The 22,908-nt window shown below is 42.3% G+C and overlaps 6 protein-coding genes across 6 annotated transcripts; all 6 read left to right on the top strand.

Moving 5' to 3' along the window:
• BCR41DRAFT_379338 (pyridoxal phosphate-dependent transferase) lies at positions 1-2,026 on the top strand (the record flags this gene model as incomplete). Its single annotated transcript, XM_022027208.1, has 3 exons — positions 1-213; positions 340-1,228; positions 2,001-2,026. 3 exons carry the CDS (start codon positions 1-3, stop codon positions 2,024-2,026), a joined length of 1,128 nt encoding a protein of 375 aa, XP_021875612.1.
• Positions 2,027-5,647: 3,621 nt separating this feature from the next.
• Positions 5,648-7,513, top strand: BCR41DRAFT_390629 (putative beta-N-acetylhexosaminidase naga; the record flags this gene model as incomplete). Its single annotated transcript, XM_022028254.1, has 1 exon — positions 5,648-7,513. The coding sequence occupies one exon, from the start codon at positions 5,648-5,650 to the stop codon at positions 7,511-7,513; it is 1,866 nt and encodes a 621-aa protein (XP_021875611.1).
• A 447-nt stretch (positions 7,514-7,960) lies between these two features.
• On the top strand, positions 7,961-10,705 carry BCR41DRAFT_390628 (regulator of chromosome condensation 1/beta-lactamase-inhibitor protein II). The gene is made up of 7 exons (XM_022028253.1): positions 7,961-8,500; positions 8,639-8,754; positions 8,895-9,222; positions 9,344-9,767; positions 9,863-9,920; positions 10,024-10,174; positions 10,262-10,705. The coding sequence occupies exons 1-7, from the start codon at positions 7,983-7,985 to the stop codon at positions 10,605-10,607; spliced, it is 1,941 nt and encodes a 646-aa protein (XP_021875610.1). The 5' UTR covers positions 7,961-7,982; the 3' UTR covers positions 10,608-10,705.
• Positions 10,706-10,745: 40 nt separating this feature from the next.
• Positions 10,746-15,082, top strand: BCR41DRAFT_390627 (hypothetical protein). The gene is made up of 9 exons (XM_022028252.1): positions 10,746-11,423; positions 11,524-12,170; positions 12,274-12,653; positions 12,788-12,865; positions 12,974-13,757; positions 13,866-14,006; positions 14,140-14,662; positions 14,755-14,851; positions 14,971-15,082. Exons 1-9 carry the CDS (start codon positions 10,773-10,775, stop codon positions 15,030-15,032), a joined length of 3,363 nt encoding a protein of 1,120 aa, XP_021875609.1. The 5' UTR covers positions 10,746-10,772; the 3' UTR covers positions 15,033-15,082.
• A 3,227-nt stretch (positions 15,083-18,309) lies between these two features.
• Positions 18,310-20,471, top strand: BCR41DRAFT_364608 (hypothetical protein). Its single transcript, XM_022026048.1, has one exon. The coding sequence runs from the start codon at positions 18,426-18,428 to the stop codon at positions 20,271-20,273; it is 1,848 nt and encodes a 615-aa protein (XP_021875608.1). The 5' UTR covers positions 18,310-18,425; the 3' UTR covers positions 20,274-20,471.
• Positions 20,472-22,214: 1,743 nt separating this feature from the next.
• Positions 22,215-22,908, top strand: BCR41DRAFT_278370 (Cys/Met metabolism PLP-dependent enzyme-domain-containing protein; the record flags this gene model as incomplete). Its single annotated transcript, XM_022020201.1, has 3 exons — positions 22,215-22,251; positions 22,370-22,487; positions 22,616-22,908. Coding segments are annotated over 3 exons (448 nt in total), but the record flags the coding sequence as incomplete, so codon positions are not given.

Here is a 22,908-nt window from a genome sequence, read left to right as displayed (position 1 = left end):
ATGACTACAACAAAATCTCTCAATCCTCTCCCATACTCGGACTTCAGGAGCGATACATCAACAGCCCCTACGCCAGATATGTTTGCGGCTATGATGAAAGCATCCTTAGGGGACGATGTATATAACGAAGATGACTCTGTTAAAACACTCGAACAATACGTTGCCACGCTCACGGGCCATGAGGCGGGACTCTTTTGCTCATCAGGGACAATGGTAAGCCTTTTTTTTTTTTTTAAAAAAAAAAAAAAAAAAAAAAAAAAAAAAACACATTTGACATCAGAATCTAATGCGTTGTAAACCACACATCTTTTCTTTTTTTCTGCAATTAAACGATTAAAGACAAATCAATTAGCACATCGTGTACATTTGTGTAACCCCCCTCAATCCGCTGTAGTCGATATTCGATCCCATGTCTTCAATTACGAGGCAGGCGGTATCTCGTTCCATTCGCAGGCTGCAGTAAATCCAATCATGCCCGCCAACGGCAAATACCTCACGGTCGAAGATATTGCTCCACGTCTAGTCCTCGATGTAGATGTACACTACGCACCGACGCGTGTCATCTCCCTCGAAAACACACTCAATGGCACCATCATGCCCCTTGAAGAGATTATCAGGATCCGTGAACTCACAAAGCAACATGGTATTAAACTTCACCTCGACGGTGCTAGGCTATGGCATGCAAGCGTCGCAACCGGTATCTCAATGAAAGAGTACTGCAGTCACTTCGATACCGTCTCGCTTTGCCTCTCCAAGGGAATCGGTGCTCCTATCGGCTCCATCTTGGTCGGTAGTGAGACTTCTATCAAGAAAGCAAGGCACTTCCGTCTGCTTTTCGGAGGCGGATGGCGACAAGCCGGCATCCTAGCAGAAGCTGCGCTCTGGGGCATCAAGAACAATTGGCCCACGATGGTGGAAACACATTGCCGGGCTAAACAAATCGAGAGCGCCTTCCTCAAAGCCGGCTGCCGTATTACCAACCCTGTTGAGACAAATATGGTTTGGGTCGATACATCGGACGCTGGCTTCACAGTAGATGCGTTGATGGGTGAGCTAGCCAAGGAAGGTATCAAGATCAGCGGTAGCGGTTACGCAGCTCGGGTAGTTCTTCATTACCAGATCAGCGACGAAGCCGTTCAACGGTTCATCTCTGTCCTTTATAGACTGACCTGCTTCAAACTGAAGGCAACAACCATGCTCGAGAAAACCATGAGCGTTGAGCAAGATGGTAAAAAGCAAGTGGATACAGATAAAGACTATATTAAGGAGCTGAATGATGTCTCTATGTCTGAACCTGCCAGTCCCATTGTTGGACAAGAGGCCCAGATCTCTTTGCTGTCCCCAGAAAGCCCCCTGGCATTAGAGGACGAGGAGGACCGTAATACCAGGCGTAATGAGAGGCAATATTGCTACCAGGAGGTTCACGAGCCGCCAACAGCAGCAGTATCAGGGGCTGAAGAGCCAGTGTTACCGATTCCCCGCAGGATACGCCGAGCTTTTAGTAATCTCTCACATCATCGGCTCATTGCAGGTTATAATCATAATATGACCAAGCAGGCTAAACTGGTCAGTGACCCCGAGGATTCTCCTAGCAAGGTTAAGAAGAGTTACCGTCAGAGTCGACTTCTTCTCGAAGCTAGAGACGATGATGAAGATGATAACACCGGTGATGATGAGGACAACAATGATGGAGACAATGTGACCCTTACATCTCAATGTCGCCAAAAACTCCGTACTAGGGGATCGCTTAATTTACCCTCCAAAGATGTACACAGCATCAGAGCCATGACAACAGGTCCTGATCACAACAAGAATCCGAAGAAACTTCAGTACCATATTGTGCATAACCCAGCAAGCAACGCCTTAAAACGAGCTAGCCATCGTATCGCCCGCTGGTCGGGCACAGTCCTCACAAGGGAAGGATGAAGCATAAACTCCATAGTCTTTACCATGTAATTCTAGAATAACAATAAAATAAAAAAAATAAAAAAAAAAAAAAGGTGTTGAGCAAACCACTTCGTACTAAAAAGGCAAGTCGGAAGCAGTTCATTAAAAAAAAAAAAAAAAAAAAAAAAAAGGGTTATGATACTCCTACTCTTTAATAACCACATGCGCACAGACAGTTCTCGGCTCATTTCTTCTTATTTCCAAGACGAGGTATTGTTGCCACAGAATTCTCTCCTTTTCGTAACTGAGTGATTGGTCCCTGAATAATGTCCTGTGCTCTTCTGCTGCTAGAGGTAACATTACGAACAGGATTACCAAAGGTGTAAATTGTGGTGACACTAAAACTTCAGAATCTCAAGGAACACGTTGCTTCGTGTCTATTTCTTTACTTACGAAAAATATCATTTCAATAAATAAAGCAACTAGGACAACACAAAGGATCCTAAAACTCTTGAAACAATCAAAGAGAACTGCTCTCTCCCTAAGCTGCCTTCCTGCCTTTTTCACTTAATTAGATTTGGTATTATGAACAGATACCAAACATGAACTAGCTTTGTTTTGTAATTGAGGGGCAAAGAGGAGGGCAAACATTTTTTTTTAAGGCTGAAGCACCTGCACCAAGCACATTACACTCGATTTGTCGCCATTGCCATTGTTCTCTTTCTTACTTCTTTTTAACATTTAGAATGAAAAATATCATTCTTATATATCATAATTTCCATCGAAAATGTCCTCTGCTTCAGTATAAAATTTTACTAGCAGTCCAAAATCATCGCCACTCAAGTTGCATTCCTAGGTGTGCTTAGAATCAGATACCAATGTGTGCTTAGAAATAGAGAACTGTGGTTGTCACTTTGACCAGCGCCTATTGAATGGCGTGCCACGTGATTTACAGTTTAAACCTCAGACTAGCCAAAAAAGGAGTCAATTTAGGCCTACAATCAAAAGCGAGAAACGTTGCGACGAACAATTTCAGTAACCCACCTAAACAAGCAAAGATATCCTCACTAGAGGTGATGTCCATTCAGCAGTTTAAGTTTATGATTCTTTTTTTTTTTTTTTTTTTCCGAGATTCCTTACTGTGGTTATCAAGGCCATCATGGTCGAAGATGGTGATAGCCGACCGCAGCCTTCCGAGCAAAAACCTGTACTTCATTTAGATTCTATGCAGAGGAAGAAGGGTTATCTCTGGGGGACTGATAAAATATCAATTGGATCTTGGTCACACAAACAAAAAAGTTTACTTGTCTTTCTAGACAAGTCTGAAAACTCAAAGTGCATCTCGCAAAAACAAACATTTGATCTTCTGTCCATCACTCGTTGCCCATTTTACGTGTCGCATACATCATCCTTTGGGAGCTTTACCAGCATCTTGGAACCCCTCTCTCTAATATCACGCATGTTTATACATCCATTCACGAAAACCTTTTTATTCCAGTCCCGTTACGCGTGATAGATACTTCTTTTAGATTATAGTCGTAGATAATATCTCATGAAAAGATAATGCATCTTGTCACCCCTTTCCTGTACGCCCACCCAAAGGCGCAGAGAGAAGAGATACTTCCAAGTATGTACCCTTCTAAATGACCATGAGTGAAAGATGATATATACATTGCAGACACTGTACAGTACAATGTAAAAAATGGTGGTCTTTCTTTCCCTCTCTCCACCAAGATCTTACCCTCTTGCATTGAGCTACCATTTTGCCTAATTATATTCTATCCAACAACCTCCGGCTTTTTTTTTTTTTTTTTTTTTTTTGCTCAATAACATTACCGTTGACGGGATAGACTACTTCATTTGGCAGTGTTGTGATGCTTTTAAGAACTAATTTCGAGAGCCTGCCCTATCAATCCTTTATTCGCATCATCATGATCGTTGTTGATTGTATTGTCCAGAAAAGCCGCTATTTTGAATCGTCTTTGACGAAATCAGCGATTTAGCTTGATGTTGGAAAAAAAACCCCCTAATAGCCAACGCATTGAAAGTTCTGTTGATCGGATATGAAATAGCACAGAAATATTACAAGCCTACTTTTCCGTAAAGAATACCCTTGGTGTGAGTACATCAATGTCATTCAGGGTAGTATCGATTTGACCTCTATGCTCTCCTGTAAGGGGCCATGCTGTAATCTCTCGTCTTATAATGAGCAATACATTGCATGCCAGGGTCCATAGTATAATAGTAAAAAGGAATAACAAAAAATGCGAGAACTATTCGATGTCTGCTGGTTTTACAAAATCGATAAGCGTATTCTAGAGTAACATTGTCGTTTACATCAACATTTTATTTACCAAGATGACCTCAATAGTGAGCATTGCTTTAATTTCTTCTCTCGTTTCTATTGTCTTCGCTAAGTATCATGCAGTAAACATGGATGTGTACAGTATCTACCATTCATGGATACCCACAGGCCTTATTTTTTTTTTTTTTTTTTTTTTTCTTTGTACACTCCATCATGCTTGAGACGATTTGTTTGTTGTTTTGTTCTTCACTGGGGCAGTAAAGCATAAAAAACAACATTCGACCAATGGCAACGCCAAGAGTGATCTAATCTTAGATGCTGTTCCACGGACAACAGTAAAAAGCAATTTCACCGTTTTTTAGTCTCCTCTCTTTTTATTATAATGTTCTCAAAAAAAAAAAAAAAAAAAAAAAAAAACGCGCACAGTTTGTCAATCCGGTCTATCTCTCTCTTTATTTATTTTTGCTTTGCGTTCAATTTGAAGAGTCCTGGAAATTCAATCTTCCTGGGCGTCTTGATCAGATAACAGTAGATAGAGGACAAAATGATGCAGAAGTGAACACAGAGAAGGTATAGTAGGCAAACTATGTAAAAAAAAAAAAATTACAGATAATGCGAAAACGGGCAAATGACCGAGAAAGACATAAGAGAAAAGTTCAGAAAACAAAAACAACAAAAAAGAGGGAGTAATTATTTCAATTGGTTCTTGAATAGGGAGAGAAGACCCACCTTCATATTCTTGTGTCCAAGAGAGTTTATCCATATCCCAGACTGTCTTCAACTTAATTTTTTATCAGTTTTCCAGGGATTCCGTGGAGTACATGTACATGTACACAATTGCAAAGTAAAGAAAGGCTCTCTCAGGGTGTGCGTTTGTGTAAAAATGTGCATGTGTTTATGAGTGCTTTTTCTCATTCTTTTCGTGCACTAGACAAACATGCGGACTGATTTATTACAAATAATTCTTAATTAGAAGCATTCACTCTCTCTGCTCAATAAACCTGCTCTCCCTGCCTTTTTGTTCTTTCCTCCATAATTCATTTTATTTGTTATACTTTGATTTGTGTTGGAAGATCCATTTGCTTTGCTCAGTTGAATCAATTACAAACCATATTGCCCATGGTCTTCCTGCTAAACAAACAGCAACATTAACAACAAGGGATTTCTTTCTTTATCGTCAGATCGGCCATACCTTTTTCGCATTTGCATTTTTTTGCCCGAACACCTTAGTCTCGATCTATCCTAACCTCGACGTACATATTACATTTCGCACTTTGTAGACACTCCCTCCACAACCATGATCGTCTATAAAAAGGCACCACCTCCCCCCTCAAGTTACTTTGTCTTACAACCAGCCTTCTCAACAACAACACCAACCTTTTTCTTTTCGTTCTCTTTCTGTCCCTTTTCCCCCTTCTCCATTTCCTCCATCTCTCTCTCATCCATTCTATCATCATGAAGATTTCTATTGCTGCTGCTATTGGTCTCTTAGCCCTTGCTGTCTCCTCGGAGGCCGTCAAGGTTAACCCTTTGCCCAAGCCTGTCCACATTAAGTGGGGTACCTCTGGGCCTATCAGGGTCGCAAACAACTTCCGCATCACAGGAACCAGACATGAAATTTTGAACAAGGCTTATGCTCGCACTGCTTCGCTCATTAAGGAAGAGCGCTGGATCCCTCAGTCGTGGGAACAGCCCATCCCTGAGTTCCCTCCTTTCCCTACGCTCGAGAAGCGCGGTGATGAGAATGAAGAAGTTGAGGCCTTCAAGAATGGAGGCAGCAGGAGAGCCCTCAGCACTATCAATGTCCACGTCTCGGACACAAAAGCCGACCTTCAACACGGCGTTGATGAGTCTTACACTTTGGATATTACTGCTTCCGGTAAGGGTCAGATCACTGCTAAGACCATCTGGGGCGCCCTCCACGGTCTCAGCACTCTTGAACAGATTGTCATTGATGATGGTAAGCACGGTCTCGTGATCGAGCAGCCTGTCCACATCGAGGATGCCCCCAAGTACACCCATCGTGGAGTGATGTACGACACTGCCCGTAACTTTAACTCTATTCGCTCCCTTCGTAAGCAGATCGATGCTCTTGCCTGGGCCAAGCTCAATGTTTTCCACTGGCACATCACCGACACTCAGTCATGGCCTCTTGAAATCAAGAAACACCCTCAAATGACCAAGGATGCTTACTCACCCCGTGAGATCTACACCCAGAAGGAGATCAAGAAGTTGGTTGAGTACGGTCGCGAGCGTGGTGTCCGTATCATCCCTGAGATTGACTTGCCTGGTCACTCATCTTCTGGCTGGCTCCAGGTTGATAAGAAGGCTGTTACTTGCGCTGATTCATGGTGGGACAACGATGGCTGGACTCACCACTCTGCTGTGCAGCCCAACCCTGGTCAACTCGACATTTCATATGAGGGTACCTACAAGCTCATTAAGGATGTTTACGATGAGACTGCCAAACTCTTCACTGATAACGTCTTCCACGTTGGTTCCGATGAACTCAACACCTACTGCTACAACTACTCGTCCTCTGCCATGGATTGGTTCAAGCAGCGCCCTGGTGCCACCTACTCTGATTTTGCTCAGTACTACCTTGAGAAGGCCCTTCCCATCTACAACGACAAACCCAGCCGCCGCTTGATGATGTGGGAGGATATCATTCTCTCGCATGAGATGCCTGCCAAGGATGTTCCCAAGTCCATCATCATGCAGTCCTGGAACAAGGGTGTTGAGAACATCAAGACACTTACCAGCAAGGGTTACGATGTCGTTGTCAGCTCAGCTGACTTCTTGTATCTCGACTGCGGTAACGGCGGTTATGTTACCAACGATCCCCGCTACAACGTTAACGAGCCCCCAGCTCTCCCTAAGGCCATTGCAGATGCCTTTGAAGCCAACCCCAGCGCATACACCCCCACCACTGTCAACTACGGTGGCGCCGGTGCGTCGTGGTGTGCCCCCTACAAGACCTGGCAGCGCATTTACTCCTATGACTTCACCAAGGGCTTGACTGAGGAGGAAGCCAAGCACGTCATTGGTGCTGAGGCTGCCCTATGGTCCGAACAGTCAGATGATGCAGTCGTCGATGCCAAGGTATGGCCCCGTGCTGGCGCTCTTGCTGAGTTGCTCTGGTCCGGTAACCGCGATGAGGAAGGCTGGAAGCGCACCACCGAGCTCTCTACCCGTATTTTTGACTTCCGTGAGCGCTTGCTTTCCCGTGGCCTTGCTCCCGCCCCTGTTGTCCCTAAGTACTGCATCCAACACCCTCATCACTGCGATCTCTTCCGCAACCAGACTGCCTTTGGCAAGTAAAAAAAAAAAAGAAGCTTTTTCTATCATTCTTCATTCGCTTCATACATAATACACACAATTTGTAGCCAACATTAACTTAAATAATAAGATACAATAATAAATGAATCTTAATACCCTTTAAAACATTCTCTGAAATTGAGCAGAGCAGGGCTTCATCGATCTATAGAAACTTGAAGATAAAACAGTGCTTCTCATGCAGGACTTCATGGCCCTTATTCACAAAGCTTATAAAATCCTGATTAAAAGAATAAGATTTATTGCGCTACTCCCATGTAAAGTATTTAATCAACCAGCATTCCTTCACTAAAAGAGGTGTAGCCATATCTGGAAGTCCGGAAATTGTGAGAGGGATGTATAATTAAGTCACAACTTTCAAATGTTTTTTTTAGGGTATTTAGGATCTCGGAGGCTCGGAAAAAAAAAAAAAAAAAAAAAAAAAAAAAAACCCTCCCTTCGAAAAAATTAGACCATGTTTTGTTTAGGACAACAAGGAGTCAGCAGACTTAGGAATGGAGCATTAGTAGCAAGAGCAAAAGGAGTGCCGAGAGTAAGGGCAGAAGCATGTATGTCACTGACTTTTGCCTCATCTGTTCAACATCGTTCCATTTCAACAGTACATGGACAACAAGCAACAGCGGTGACATTCAAAGCTAATCAGACTGAACCATGGCGTCCCTCGACAAGGTGGTATATTGGCGCAGGGGTAGTCTTTACGGGAGTGTCGCTTGTCCTTCAATCACCGTCACTTGGATTGATTGGCCGTCATCATGCGGTGCAAAACGACGCTCCTTCAAGTCCTAATGATTCAAAGAATATAAACACTGATAGCCTTGGAGCTAAGTTAGCAAGGATGTTCAGGAAGAAGCCTCAACCAATAGATCAAAATGATATTGCACTGGACACCACCTTGACAGTGACGAGCTGGAAGCAGATGGATCAATCTGCATTAATCAGAGTTCCTGGAATCATGCTCTGGGGATCTAACAAGTAAAGTGTTGAGCGTGTTGTTCTAAAAAAGGGATCTTGTTTTATGATAAATAAAAAAAAGTAAACAATACGGCTTCTTATAATAGAGAAAACTCCTACGCCCGTCATTTTGGGTACGGAGAATTTCTTTAATTTTAGGAATGGACTTATAGACCCTTCAGGAAAGAGCCCTGGAATTGTCTCAATTCCTCAACGAGTCGTCGCTTTTGAAGGAAAGGTCTTGCGCGATCTTAAGCTCGGAGATGATATCGCTGGTAAGTTCATTTAAATAGCCGTGTTCATATATTTGGATTTATATGAGGCCTTCTCCGTCATGGTTAGAATCTCGATTTCAATTTGATCCGATTGATATTTATGTTAATTTTATTTCATCAATTCATTAACTCTGTGTTAGCTGCTGTGGATGAGGAGGGAAATGTCTATCAATGGGGCGCAGGATATAATAGCTCATCTCATCAACCAGAAGTGACACTTCGGAATCGTGATATTAAGCGTATCACACTCTGTGATACAAAATTGTATGGTTTATCAATGGATGGTACTAGCGTGTATGTGATGCCCAAAGTCCGACCCACGTCTGGACCAACCAAAGTAGCAATTGAATATGAGAAACCAAAGTCAAGCGTATGGCAATATGTGGGCTTTGGCGGCAATGGTGGTAATAATAATGCCGACCCAATGGCGCAACTTCCTATTCACGAGCTGCTGCAGAAGAATGAGACGTAAGTATATATATGTGTGTATGTGTGTGTTAAAAAAAGAAGCGATACTAATAGGTTTTTATATTTCGATTCTCTTTATTTTATTTTATTTTATTTTTTTCCTCCTTTAAATGGCCTCAAGTATTACTTCGATCGCCTCTGGAAAGAACCACGTATTGATGCTTACGTCTGAGGGTCGCGTCTTTGGATCAGAGGATGGTCTCTCTGTCTCTGTAGTCGGTAGCAGTGATTTCCGTCAAAGCCGAATCTTGGAGGTCGCATGTGGAGAAGTACACTCGTTAGCACGGGATGATCAAGGTCGCTGCTGGGCTTGGGGGGTCAATGGATTTGGGCAGTTGGCTCAGGGAGCATATTCTCATGCAAACTTGAAGTTAGCACAACCCACGTTGATTCAAGGTCTTGAAGGGACTACTGCTGGTGGAGGCCCAGAATGTGTGAAGGTCGCAGCGGGTGGACAGACGAGCTACGTGGTTACCAAGGAGAAAAACGCATTCAAAGTCAAATCTGCAGGTTTGGGCCAATGGGGCCAGCTGGGCGATGGCACTGTAAGTTTGGAGTTTTGTTATTATAACTATTCAATTAATTTAGATTAGGTCTGCAATCTGATTGATACTCATACAAGTCTTATGTCTTACATTAGTATACGCACATCCAGGGGTCGCTGGTCACCATTACACCGCTTTCTAACCTTGCTGAATGTAAGTTTTTATTTTTCTTTATCTTTGTACAGTTTAAGAAATATGCTTCGGAAAGTGAAGACTAAATGTTATTCACATTTTGGCCTCAAATATAACCCGATAGATAGAGAAGCAGAGAAGAAGATGGTGCCTATTGGCATCCATGATTTCGCCATAGGATCAACACACGCGTTTGCAGTCCTCGATAATGCTGTGATTGAAGATAGCGTCCCAAATAAGGCCACGGTCATCCATGGACGTGATGTATTATCATGGTAATTGCGATGGTCTTTGCAGCTGCATTAAAAATATTTAATAGGTCTTACAAAAGCTTTTTTTTTTTTTTTTTTTTTTTTTTGCAGGGGGCAGAATACATACTATCAACTTTTAACTGGCAAACGAGTCAACAAGACGGAGCCTGTGCATGCGCTTCCACTGGATTCTGAGGCCCTTCAGCCAGCTGACAAGGCTGTTGCCGCTGTTTCTCAAGGCACTTCTCGGGATAAGGAAGTCGACACATTGAACCCTAGAAACCGGTTACAGCTCATGCCTGCACAGCCACGATCCGATCCACAACAAGACACGAAAAAGGAGCAATCAAAGAAACCTAACGACAAAGATCCCAAGGCGGGTGTAGTAGAGTTGATCGAATTGAAGATCGTTGCAGGAAACGGTGTTTCGGGTGTATATTGTGCGACAATTGTCTAGATGCACAATCAGCAATTGCATAATGAACATGAAACAATGCAAGATCGTTGAGGCTGTGCTTCCTATCACGTGTACATCCTTATCGATGTATTGATGAGACCTTGCATCACAAAAACCCTCCTCTAACTGTAAAAAAAAGTAAAATAAAAGAGCATTTCAATCCACATGCAGAACATTCCAGGTTTATCCTTCTTTGATGGACTTACTAAATCGCGCAATGCTCCAACAAGTGGGCGCATGTCTTCACTGAATGCAGGACGGTCGCCAACAGACACACCATTACGCGATGCTGCTCCGTTCTCGTCTCTAAGAGGCACAAGAGGCCTAAATACCCAGGGATACCGTGAGGACGACCGTCCTGAGACAGGAGAAGGTCGTGCAGAGGCATTCGATGATCCATTATCATCATCATCATTAACTGGCGACAGTATACCATCATCTTCCTTACCAGCCGCGTCGTTCTCAAGGCGCGCTGCAACAATCTCAGCCGGCTCTTCATCAATGCCGGCATTGCCAACTCGACGCACGACCAGCTCATCAAGCGCAAGTCGCTCAAGCATCTTTTCCTCGCCGCTGTTGGGGGGTCGTCGATCCAGCAGTACAGCAGAGAATGCCGCCGCTTCCGGCATTGGAGGACAGAGAAGTGGATCTATCCAGAGCAATAATAGCGGTACCAGTATTAAAGAAAATGAAGAGCCTACCGCCAAGGATGTGACATTGATGGCACCAGGGACGCAGGCTTATGAGTTGTTGAAGCGGATACAAGAGCATCCCATTGAGCTTGCAGATATTATCCGAATGCTTGTCACTAAGAAGGTATGCCTCGGCAAAATCACGTCCAATTGCTTGAATGTTGATAAAATATAATAAAGATGAAAGTGTTTAATTGTGTCAATATTTAATACCATTACTTTAGGCTATTTTGATCCTCCCAACATGTGCAGCATCCACAGAGGAACCAACGCCTCCAAGGTCAACGTATGAAGATCATGTTATCATTCCTGAAAGCAACTCTGGCGAGTCTCTGTTTGTTACTCTCAGTGGGATACGGGGGGTCCTTAGACCAGCATCTTCGTCTATTACTATGCTAGGAATGGCTACGGGACAGGATTTCGGCACAATTCCTGCAGATGCTTCTGGTCCTACCAAACGCTCGTTTTTTGACAATATATCAAAATCATCAAACGCGCTTGAAGGATCTATATTGGGAGATAATAGTAATGGTACAGATATAAATGAGCTTAAATTAGTGAACTCCAGCAAACGCCCTGTATTCATTTATGTAGAGTCTGTAGGGCCTATTCATGCACTATTGGTTGACAGGATCATTCCGCGACCGGAAGGCGATGCAATACCCACACCACTTGTGCCTTTGGCAACAGGCATTGCAACTGTCAAAGATCGTTCTGAAGCCAGGAGGACAACCGGCTCATCAACAAGCTCCGTAAGGTCAATGAACATGAATGATGATAATAATAAGGACACAGCATCTTTGCCCAAATTGCCAAAGATCGGCTCGGATTTGCCATTAGAATGGGATAGTGTTGTCAAGGGTCTGGAAAGGTAAAAAAGACGCTTTTTTTTTTTTTCTTTCTCAAAATAAATAACTGAGGAAAATGGCATCTCGAACATGCCAGTTTTAACTATCAGTAACTCTCTTCATTAGCTTCGTACTAAAGCTCAGGAAGAGCCCTCTGAGCAGTGCAGATCGGTATTCTAACGAATTTCAACGGAAGTACGACGATGTTCGCCATCGTTTTGAGGCATATGGCTCTGCATCAGGGATGAAAAGCCGATGGAATGACCAAGATTATGATGAAGTACAACAATGGGTTGAAGCATGGCTTTGCAGAGAGATGTACCAGGCAATCTTCCCGCATTCGTCTTATGGAATCAACAGTCAGGACTATCTACAAGACGAACAGTTACAAGCCAAGATTGCGGCGCTGAACTTCTTGGACCTAACTCTGGAGCATCTTGGATTTGTGTTGGAGCAACCCGAGGATGTGGAGCATATCGCTCAAGTGGTCCGGGAGGGAGGGACTGGTAAGGTTCAGGAGTCTTATATCAATTGTGATCATTCCTTTCAAGAAAAAAAAAAAAAAAAAAAAAAAAAAAGAAATAATTGGAGATTTTCATATTGGCAGCATATTTCCATTTATAATCTCTGTGATACCTAGAAATGCAGAAACTAGCCATGGTCAGGTCTCCGTCCGACAAAATGAACGTCATTCTATCATCACATCGCGTCGTTGTTGGTAAGTTAGCTTTAGGCTGTTTGTACTCCATAAACGAAGAACAATGCTAGTCTTCCCATACGTGGTTCACTGATGTAGTAGAAACCTCGTCGACCTTCTGTCTCCTAGATGCTCTAAATAGAGAGTCAGCTGTTCAGAATTTAATGGTGGGAGTTGGGGGAACAAAAGAAACGCTAATTGATGAAAGTGCAAAGGACAATGCAACAGCAGCAACAGAAAGTATAGGAAGCAATACTACAACCTTACTGACGACTACTGTTCCGGGTGCGGGAACAACGTCAACTGCTTCAGTGAATAAACGACTCAGCATCCCAAAAATCCCAATGGATGGACTCGTTCCTCGACTTGATTCTTCCGTCAGTAGCGGTGCTCTTTTACCAAGGATCCCCATGGATGAAGGGTATGACCGGCCATCGCTTGAGACAGACACCGAAAAAAGAGACCATATGATAGAGTTGGGGGAATCAAAAAACAAGGATCAAGCGGATCCTAAGGAAAGCTTTGATCAGGCTGAGGCTACTAAAGAAGGAGATGAAATGAAAAAGTATGATCCAAAAACAAAGTTCGAGGAAGAAAACGAAAAAACTGAGGACAATAAGATTGTTAATGATACGGAAAACGGGAGAGAAGATCCTTTGACGATAGCAACTGAAGTTGACCCAGCCAAAATTGCGCTACCTATGAGCCCTGTTATGGAAGTTGGCACGACAGTTTCAGTTGAACCTGTTAAAGGTGCTTCAGATATCTCAAGCACCAGAGCAGCAGCACCTGCACCGACAGCCTCGCCTACACCTTCGTCGTCAAGGAGGCAGTATAGTGCAGACGTGCTTTTACCACTGCTTATCTTTAGTGTTGTAAAGAGCAACCCGCCAATGCTGATTTCAAACCTCAGGTAATCCCCCATAAGTATGAACTTGTATGAGTCATGCATTACGATAAGAATGTGAGACTTCTCCTTCCTCCTTTTATTTATTTATTTTCTAATTGCTTTTGCATTTAGATATATTCAACGATTCAAAGTTCAAGACCATCTGACAGGAGAGCTTGCATACTGCCTTACCAATATGATGGCTGTAGTTTCATTCTTAGAAACACTAGACCCTAAGGCACTTGGACTGTCTAATGACATTAGAGTTATGAGGTATAGCTTTTGGGTGCAGCATTCATGGAAACTAAGAGCGAATAGCTTTTTTATTTTTTTATTTTTTTTTTTAGCGTTCTTCTTAATGTGACCGAATTATATCATTTTTATTTTATTTATGGGTAAATTTTAGTGATATGTCTGACATTCAAGTTATCCCTGGTGGAAAGCTTAATCCACCCGCACCGCTTCTCAATTTTCAGGAGGGACTGGACCAAACCAAGGCTCTTGGACACAAAGTCAGCCAAGAACTCGCTGGTGTCGCAGGGGAGGGTCTCAAAGTGATCTCGGATGTTGTTCAGGATGGATATTCAAAATTCTTTAATCGCCTGCTTACTGCGGCGGATGGCTTGAGTAATAATAAAGGAGGACTTGGACCCAATCTGAGCCGTAGCGGTACGAAACCCACAACAGCAGCATCTTCATTAGCAGCCACGGCTGCTGCTGCGGCTGCGATTGAAGAGGAGATGAAACGGAAAGCAGCTGAGGAAAAAGACAAGACCCTTGTTGGCTTAGTAAGCCCTGCAGAAGTAACGAGTAATGTAACCGTCCTAAGCGTCGATGCGACCGTAGGCAGCAGCGGCAGTAGCCATAGTCAAGGCGGAGCCATCGAGAAATCAAGCTCGCATGATACAGCGATGGAACATGCCGCCAAGGTACTATTGGAGATGATTCCTGAAATTGGTAAAGACATATCATGTTGGGTCCAATATTTTAATCTAATGTCTTTTTTGTTAATCTTACGTAGAGCCGAGCCTTAGAGTTCATACGATCATCCGAAGGCCCACAGCGCGAATTCATGGCGTGTACGGATGCTGGAGATTTGCGGCTGAGTGATATTCAGAGTAAGTACTGAAGATGGATTTTTTTTTTTTTAAAGGAAATGTAAACGGTAAGGAACACTAAAAGTACCTTTTGTTTTTGTGTTGGACTGATTATTATTGCTGTGGCGTGAATGCACTAGAACTTTTGAGCGATTATCAGAGGATCGGCAAAATTCTCCAGGAAGTGAAGCGACTTGCATAAAATAAAAGAATAAAAGCAAAATAATTTTTATATGATTTACTACTGAAAGGATCCAGAAAAAAATAAATCTGTCCTGAAACGAGATGATAAAACTTAAGGCAAATTTGTCCAAGTTAAAACGGCCCTCGAATGAGTATAAGAATCATGATTTCTTTAGCCTTCCTTTAGTGAAGAAGTCCACTTCTATCCTTTGCTATTTCTGCAATACTTCGTTCATCGAGCGCCAATATCTCAAATGTCTCGCGGAGCCGCAGATGTCCTTTATCCAACATCTCTTGCTTGTCTACAAGTATTTCCTGGAGACAAAGCTAATCGAATTCACAGCATCAGACACTTGGCCATCTTAACCCAGTCATCCGTCAGAGAACTGGAGAAGTGCCGCAATATCCTCGTCTTTTATGTTCATGTCAGGGAAAGACGGCTCTGAAAAATAGCTCATGGTCAAGAGATGCTGAATGGACGCCTTCCTGTAGAATTATTACTTCTTGTTTACTCAGGTAGCCAAAGCCATTTAGCTTTGCAAACTCAAGTCTACATCATCCTGGGGATCTCTTAACTAACATGCCGAGGTAATACGATGGTATGTACAGGTATAGAGGAGTATATATCAATATGCTTAATAGTTAATACACAATGGAGAATATATTCACTGACCTTATCACTAAGGAAGGTGATAGAAAGTTGCAGTAGATAGATTTTACAAAATGATTGTGGTTGGCGCAATCTAGCGCTACCTCCCAGAGCCCATATGAAGTTTGAGTACTTTCTAGGCGAAGCCTGGTGATGGTGGAGTTGTGGACCTTGATCAGTTTCAAAAAGCGAATCGGTCCGGGTCTCCGGGTCATGAATGTTTCCTTATGTATGCGATGTACTGGAGATGATCGTATCCCTGCAATCGCCCATTTTCCCTTGGAAAGTCCTGTACTTCAAAGCTAATCTCTTTAATGGACTGTTTGTTTTTCTGCAGTGCCTCGCCAGTGTGATGTCTGAATGATCTGGTTGTGATATTCCTTCATATGAGCCCAATTAGAGCTCTATGAAAAGCTTTGATAAAACGGATTTAGTTTCGTAGGTCATATTGATCGAGCAAGTCGCCAATAAGTAAGATGATTTCTGGAATCTCCAAAGGACTCAATTTAAATTTGTTCAGAAAGTAAACCTGTGTCCTTTTGTTTTCAGACATGTACTACATGGTATGCTCACGTCAATTGACAGGTTGTCAACAATTAGTGGATAGGCCGATAAGGTACACGCAAAAATAATTCCCCCGCTTTCAAAAAAAAAAAAAAAAAAAAAAAAAAAAAAAAAGCTTATATGCATACACAATGTTTCTAATCATGGAACTCTTGCTCCCGAATCGTACTTGTCCCATTCTTTTTCTTTCTCCAAGAAAATTTACATCAGGCTACTGATCACCGATGGGCGTAGACCAAAAAAGGAGGCGGCAGGCTTCACTTTAATCGTTGTCATTCATCCTTTCTTACGAACGGAGGTGCTTGCTTTATAAATTTTTTTTTGGGTGAGTAGCTTTATCCAGTGAAATATCTTCGCTCAACGGGGACACAAGATGAAGAAGATAAAAACGCGTTGATGGATATTCTCCGAAAAGAGAGAGATGGTCCGCATAAATGTTTATGTGATCATGGTAAAGTAATAATGTAAAGAAGCGCCACGCCTTTTTTTTTTTTTTTTTTTTTTTTTTCAGAGGATCAACTGACTGGGTTTCATTCAGTATTTGTCATTTTGCATAGGAGGTTTTGAAAAAAAGAAAAAAAAAAAGGAGAAGATCAGATAAGCATTCCCACACTTTCTTTCTAGTCAAATACGTTTTTTGTACACGAATGCATGTGTGTGCTGTGTGAAATTTTTGAGTTTCCGACCAGACAAGAGAGAAAGGAAAAGACGCCCCGAGTCAGCATTCAGAACCGTGCAGAAGAGCGGTGACCGAAAAAAAAAAAAAAAAAAAAAAGACCCATTGAACTGGAGTCATTGGAGGGAAAGTCGAAAGAATTGAAAGAATTGGAAGAATTGACAACAAACAAAAATAGTGAACATCAACGAACCACATGCATTTCGGCTCTATTTAATTCACTTTTATGCTTGTGGGATTGATAAACCGTGGTAAAAAAAAAATAATGATCATGCAATGCACTTGGTATATCTATACTATAGAAGTTGACATGTTCATGTATTTTAATGTTTGTACCATGTACTCACTCATTCATTTTTTTTTTTTTTTTTTTTTTTTTCGATGGACCGTTGTTCATACTTACGATCATATCATCGTGGTTCCTCATGTACATGATATTGACTAGTTTATAAGAGAGCTGCTGAATGATGCTCGGGTTTTCGTTTTGTAAAAGGCGGATTTAGAAAATGGGCTCCATTTTTATATTTCTGTTTGCACTCACTCCGAACATGTCGACGAATTTAGCAACAATGTACCGAGGTTGATGAGAGAAGCATGGGACAAACGTCGTAAATGTTCATCATCCTTCGTTCTCAAACCAATAGTTTAGCGGCTTAAAGACAGACAAGGCAAGCTGATAGAGTGAAAGAGAGAATCTGTCTATGCTTCACAAAGAGGAAAAAAAGAAAAAAAGCATTACGGAATAAATTGAGTAACAATGTCAAACACAAGAAAGTAAGCATGTGTGTGATTGTGTGTGATTGTGTGGGTGTGGATTGCCCTTATCAGATGTATCAGATGCAAAAACTGTTTCTATTCCTGGTCATCGGACTCCGGTACTGTCTGTCGGCTGAACATCCATCTCTTTTTTGTTTGTTTGTTTACACATCTTCATCATCCAACCCAACCCAACCATACCTCCATCTCTCTCTCTTTTTAATAAAAAGGACACGTTTCTTTTGGATAGCCCATCTCTTTCTCTTTCTCTTTCTCTTTCTTCTCTCTTCTTTCTCTCTTCTCTCTTCTCTCTTCTCTCTTCTCTCTTCTCTCTTCTCTCTTCTCTCTTCTCTCTTCTCTCTTCTCTCTTCTCTCTTCTCTCTTCTCTCTTCTCTCTTCTCTTTTCTCTTTTTTCTTCTCTTCCCTTCTCTTTTCTCCGTTTTATTCATTGTTCGTTCCTAGTCTCTGAAGTGTACCCCACTTTTTTTTTTTTGTTTTGTTTCTCTTTGTCTCTCAATCTCGGTCTATATTCCTAATTGAGCATTTCTCCTCCGTAACCTTTTTTTTAAACTATTGCCTCATCACACTTCAAAACTTCATTCAGCCAATCATTCAGTCATCCAACAACCACACTTTTTTTTTTTTTTTTTTTTTTTTTTTCTTCTCGCTCTCTCTCTTCTTCCTGATAAACAATAGCAATACCAACCGAGTTGTAACAGTGGCTCGCACAACACGATCCACACCAAACATACACATTCATACACATCATGTCAACATCTACATTACAGCTCATGCCTTCCACCACTACCACTCCACAGCTTGATCCTGTTGCTTATGACCTCAAGCGTCTAAAGGTCTACTCCTCCTGTCTGCGTTGCAGATCAAAGAAGGTCAAGTGCGATCGCAAAGAGCCTTGTTCTCGTTGTGAGAAACACAATACTGAATGCTCCTACCAAGAAATGACTTCAGTTCAACTGGACATTCGTCAGTTCCATCGCCATCTCAACAATCCAAAGAATCGTAGGGATGGTACAGGTCTTATTACCTCCTCTGCTACCCCTGTGATCCCACCCTCTTCCTCCTCCTCCTCCTCCTCCTCCTCCTCCTCCTCTTCTGCTGTCGAGTCTTCAATTGCCTCTCCTGCCTCTGCCTCTGTTTCTACTTCCTCTACCACCGTCACTTCTCCTTCCGCCCCACTTTCTATCACGATCGCCCGCAGTAACCATACCAGTCGTAGCAATAATAGTAATAATAGCATCAGTCCCAAGAGCAGCAATAGTCCTACGAATAGCAAAAGTATGATGTCTCCGACAAGATCTCGGCCGGCTCCTCCAACTCCTCATGTTAACAACAGCTATGATTGTCCTACTCCTAATGCATGTGCTGCGACCTATGGTGCTCCTGTACCATCAGAAGCAGATACCACGATGGCTATGCAGTCTTATGCGGAGTGGAGTAACGCTATCGAGCGCGCTCGTAACTTCAAGATACACAACGGAAGTTCCTCTTCCAAACCTGTTCCGACTGACAAAATGAGCAGGGCTGTAAACGAAATCAGTGAACACGTGGACAGGGTGCAGTTGACAGACACATCTGCCTCCGACCAACGCAATAAAAACGAAAAAGATGTCCCTATTTGGCGTGCACAGGCGGTCGGAAAGCATAAGCAGACAGCCCATGAGCAGGACATGGCCGAGACCTTTGGGTTAGCTGCCTATCTTAAAGCTAAAGAGATGGAGTCTTCGCAAGATCCTAGTCGGGTCGGCCAACCCATCGATTACGAGATGGAACTGGAACGTGCCCTAACGCAGCGCTTGCCTAGTTCCTTTTCGCGCCCAGACCGATCTCATACGCGTGTTTCTCGCAAGCATGCTCAGTCTGCTTACAATCCCGCCACACCGTATGCTCGTCCATCTCACTGCCAACTGTCTCCATCATCTCCTAATGCCAATTATGGAAGTACAGCCAGCAAGAGTTCAAGCATGATGATGAAACCCCCTTCTGCGGCGCAGTGCTGCTGTCAGATTGCCGCTATGCAAGGTCAGGCTCTAAAGTCATGCCCATACCAAAGTATGAGTCATGATGGCTATGAGCGACCTTCATCTATCCCTGCTTTGTCTTCCTCTGGCTCAGTAGCATCTTCAATGTCTCCCCAGACTCTCTCTCTGGACAATGATGATGGCCCTCGCATCGCCTATTCACCTTCATTCTCGCCCAGATACCATCCTACCAATAGGGAACCAACGAGTTCCGGATCCGTGACACCTACCGCTTCAAATAAACATTTCTCATTGCCTCGAATCAAGACCTCGGACTGGCCATCGTCATCATCCATGTACTCTACTTCTTCCTCAACATCTCCGACGGCGATGGATATCTCATCGACATCACCTATTAGCACAAGACTGCCACCGATTCGTCTACCTATGACGGAAGAAGTAGAAGAAAGATCTGTGTACGTGGTTGGACGCGATGATGAGCCCGTGCAGTGCAAGTATAACGAACCTTACGTTGACGCATGGGATATGATTGAGAAGCCCATCTCAAGGACTGTCCCTTTGAAGACCAAGCGCGGACGATCAATCAAAATGGAGATGGGATGGATCTTGTCATAAGACCTATCCATAAAGAGCAATGCTATGTAACACGAAAAGCATCAACATCAACATCAACATCAATATCAACATTAACATTAACATCAACATCAACATCATTAACAACAACATGAGAAACATGGGTGAGAGGAGAAAGATGGAAGTTAGAGTGTGTTATACAAGATCATAATTATAAAAGTGTATCATCCCTTGTCTCTTTGTAAAAAAAAAAAAAAAAAAAAAAAAAAACTTTGTTCAAAAGAATCTCGCATTCAACTGTATTTGTATCAAACATTCTTCGTAATAAAAAATATATAACTCTTCATCATTTGTTTAATTCATTTCTAAACACTTGGCACAGTGGCGTTGACTTACAGATTTTTGAGATGGCGGGAAGGGTCAAAAACCTAACTTTTGAGTTTGCGCCAAGTGTAAGACAGGAGATTTGGACGCAGATCCGACTGTGCGAGCATTTTGGAAAGAGAAGACGGGATGTTGGGATGTGCTGTTTTAGCTACAGGTCGCTATTATAGACGTAGACTCCGCTATATAAGCAAGCAACCAAGGACCATTCACAGAGGTACGTAACACGTTCCAGTCTCAAAAAACAAGCAATGCTAGTGCAAAAGGAAGATCTCTTTACTTTTACATGAATTGTAAATAAAGGAAATAAACATGTTGCATGGAAATGCGCTTTAACACTGAGCTTCAAAAAAAAAAAAAAAAAAAAAAAAAAGATGAAGAATGTCTTTGCCCCCTCTTTTTTTTTTTTTCTATTGTATATTTCGCATGGGCGACTGTTCGATGCTTGTTGGTTTTCCAAATCTGCTCTGATTTCACCGCAATTTAGCGGAAATGATTAGCATCCCCTGGATAGCTGCCATTCAGAGGGACTACTTCGAATTGACAGGATTTACTGTGTTGTTCAAAACAATAAAACTTGACTGAAAGTCTGCTAACCCTCAAACCAAGAGGCAAAAAATGCCTCTGAACGCTTCAATAGGATTATGGCGAGCTTTTGGGGTGCAGAAAAGACAACATTGTCTCTTTTGAGCAATCAAGGATATAGGATTTATTCCTTGGAGCAAACTTTTTGAAACCACGCTTGTTGCTAGTAAAAACACAAATGGTTCCCGTTTTCCGCATACTTTCAGCGCTTCCACAATCCAAGGGCTGTGATGTAGCCATTAAATGTTACATGTTTGTCGAAGTATTGACACATCCCTTGCAAAAGTTCAGATGTATGCTAAGAATATTGTTTAAGGGATGTAGAGTAGTCAATAGCATGTGGCAGTATTCAGGTGTTTATACAGTATCAGATGGAGTCTGAACAGTCGCCATGGTGTTTGCTGCTCAACTTTGTTTGTGTCCGTTGTCTCTTCTTACAAACCATTTGAGCCAATTGTTATAGACATTTCAAAACGCATACATGCATTTCTCTCTCCTTGTCTTTGTTTGGATGACAAGAATATGTAAGGTGATCGCGTCATTTCTTAGAAAGCTCAACACTATTTGTTACTTGATTAGCATGCACCCTGCACAATGCTTTTTTTTTTTTTTTTTTTTTTTCCACTGTAAAAGCAGTAACCCTTACATGTGAGCCTCTTTTGTTGCCTTGAATACGATGGCGCGACCAACGAGACACGAAATTCAGGTCCAAAAGCACGCATTTTTTTTCCTTTTTTTTTATTTTTTATTCACGTTATGCATGGGACAGCAACAGATCGACAGACGATAACTCATTTTCAGACTTTCCTTTTTTTGTTTTGTTTTTTTTTTTTTTTTTTTTTTGCGAGTATAAGTAGAAGAGTGTCTTGAACAATCTTTTTTTTCTTCTTCTTCTTTCTCTGTCTTCCTCACATCTCCTCTATTCACTTCAAGCCTAACTCTTTTTCTCCTTCCTTCAACACTCCAGTTTTCTCCAATTCCTTAACAATGAGCAACGCTTCCAAAAAACACCACTTTGACACCCTCCAGGTTCATGCTGGCCACACTCCAGGTAAGGCTGAATCCTCATTATTTCATTCTTTTTAGTGTAATAGCACAACTATGTTGTTTTCGTTGGATGAGAATATCAGGATCATCTTCACTAATTTTTTTTTTTTTTTTTTTTTTAGACAAGCATACACACGCTCGCGCCGTGCCTATCTATGCATCAACTTCGTTCACTTTCAACAACTCTGAACACGCGGCTAAACTCTTTGCTTTGAAGGAATTTGGAAACATTTACAGCAGGTAAAAGTTTTATTCTTGATGAACAGGTTTTTTTTTTTTTTTTTTTTTTTTTTTTTTTTTAATTGGAGTGAAATCTTAACTCTCGTTCCTTTTTTGGACTTTTTTTTTTTTTTTTTTTTTTTTTTTAGAATCGGAAACCCCACCACTGATGTCTTTGAACAGCGTGTGGCTGCGCTTGAAGGCGGTGCTGCAGCTTTGGCAACCTCCTCAGGTCAAGCAGCTCAGTTCTTGGCGATTTCGACCTTGGCCCAGGCTGGTGACAACATCATCGCATCCTCTCATCTATATGGTGGTACCTACAACCAATTCAAGGTCTTTTTGCCTCGTTTGGGTATCAAGGTCAAGTTCACAGATTCGGATGAGCCCGAAGCGTTCGCCAAATTGATTGATGGGCGTACAAAGGCCGTCTTTGTCGAGTCAA

This window comes from Lobosporangium transversale (assembly GCF_002105155.1).
Source record: "Lobosporangium transversale strain NRRL 3116 chromosome Unknown BCR41scaffold_74, whole genome shotgun sequence".
NCBI classification, from domain to species: Eukaryota; Fungi; Mortierellomycota; class Mortierellomycetes; order Mortierellales; family Mortierellaceae; genus Lobosporangium; species Lobosporangium transversale.
The sequence above is the reverse complement of the archived record's forward strand: the minus strand, read 5'-3'. Positions and strand labels throughout refer to the sequence as shown.

What these genes read in the sequence shown, in the direction of transcription:
- BCR41DRAFT_390628 (XM_022028253.1), top strand. Translation starts at nt 7,983, where the DNA reads ATGTTTTGTTTAGGACAACAAGGAGTCAGCAGACTTAGGAATGGAGCA. An exon ending in CTGCTGCAGAAGAATGAGAC is followed by an intron (nt 9,223 to 9,343) that starts GTAAGTATATAT and finishes AATGGCCTCAAG; the next exon opens with TATTACTTCGATCGCCTCTG. An exon ending in GCTTTCTAACCTTGCTGAAT is followed by an intron (nt 9,921 to 10,023) that starts GTAAGTTTTTAT and finishes ATAACCCGATAG; the next exon opens with ATAGAGAAGCAGAGAAGAAG.
- BCR41DRAFT_364608 (XM_022026048.1), top strand. Translation starts at nt 18,426, where the DNA reads ATGTCAACATCTACATTACAGCTCATGCCTTCCACCACTACCACTCCA.
- BCR41DRAFT_390627 (XM_022028252.1), top strand. Translation starts at nt 10,773, where the DNA reads ATGCAGAACATTCCAGGTTTATCCTTCTTTGATGGACTTACTAAATCG. An exon ending in ATGCTGATTTCAAACCTCAG is followed by an intron (nt 13,758 to 13,865) that starts GTAATCCCCCAT and finishes TTTTGCATTTAG; the next exon opens with ATATATTCAACGATTCAAAG. An exon ending in CGATGGAACATGCCGCCAAG is followed by an intron (nt 14,663 to 14,754) that starts GTACTATTGGAG and finishes AATCTTACGTAG; the next exon opens with AGCCGAGCCTTAGAGTTCAT.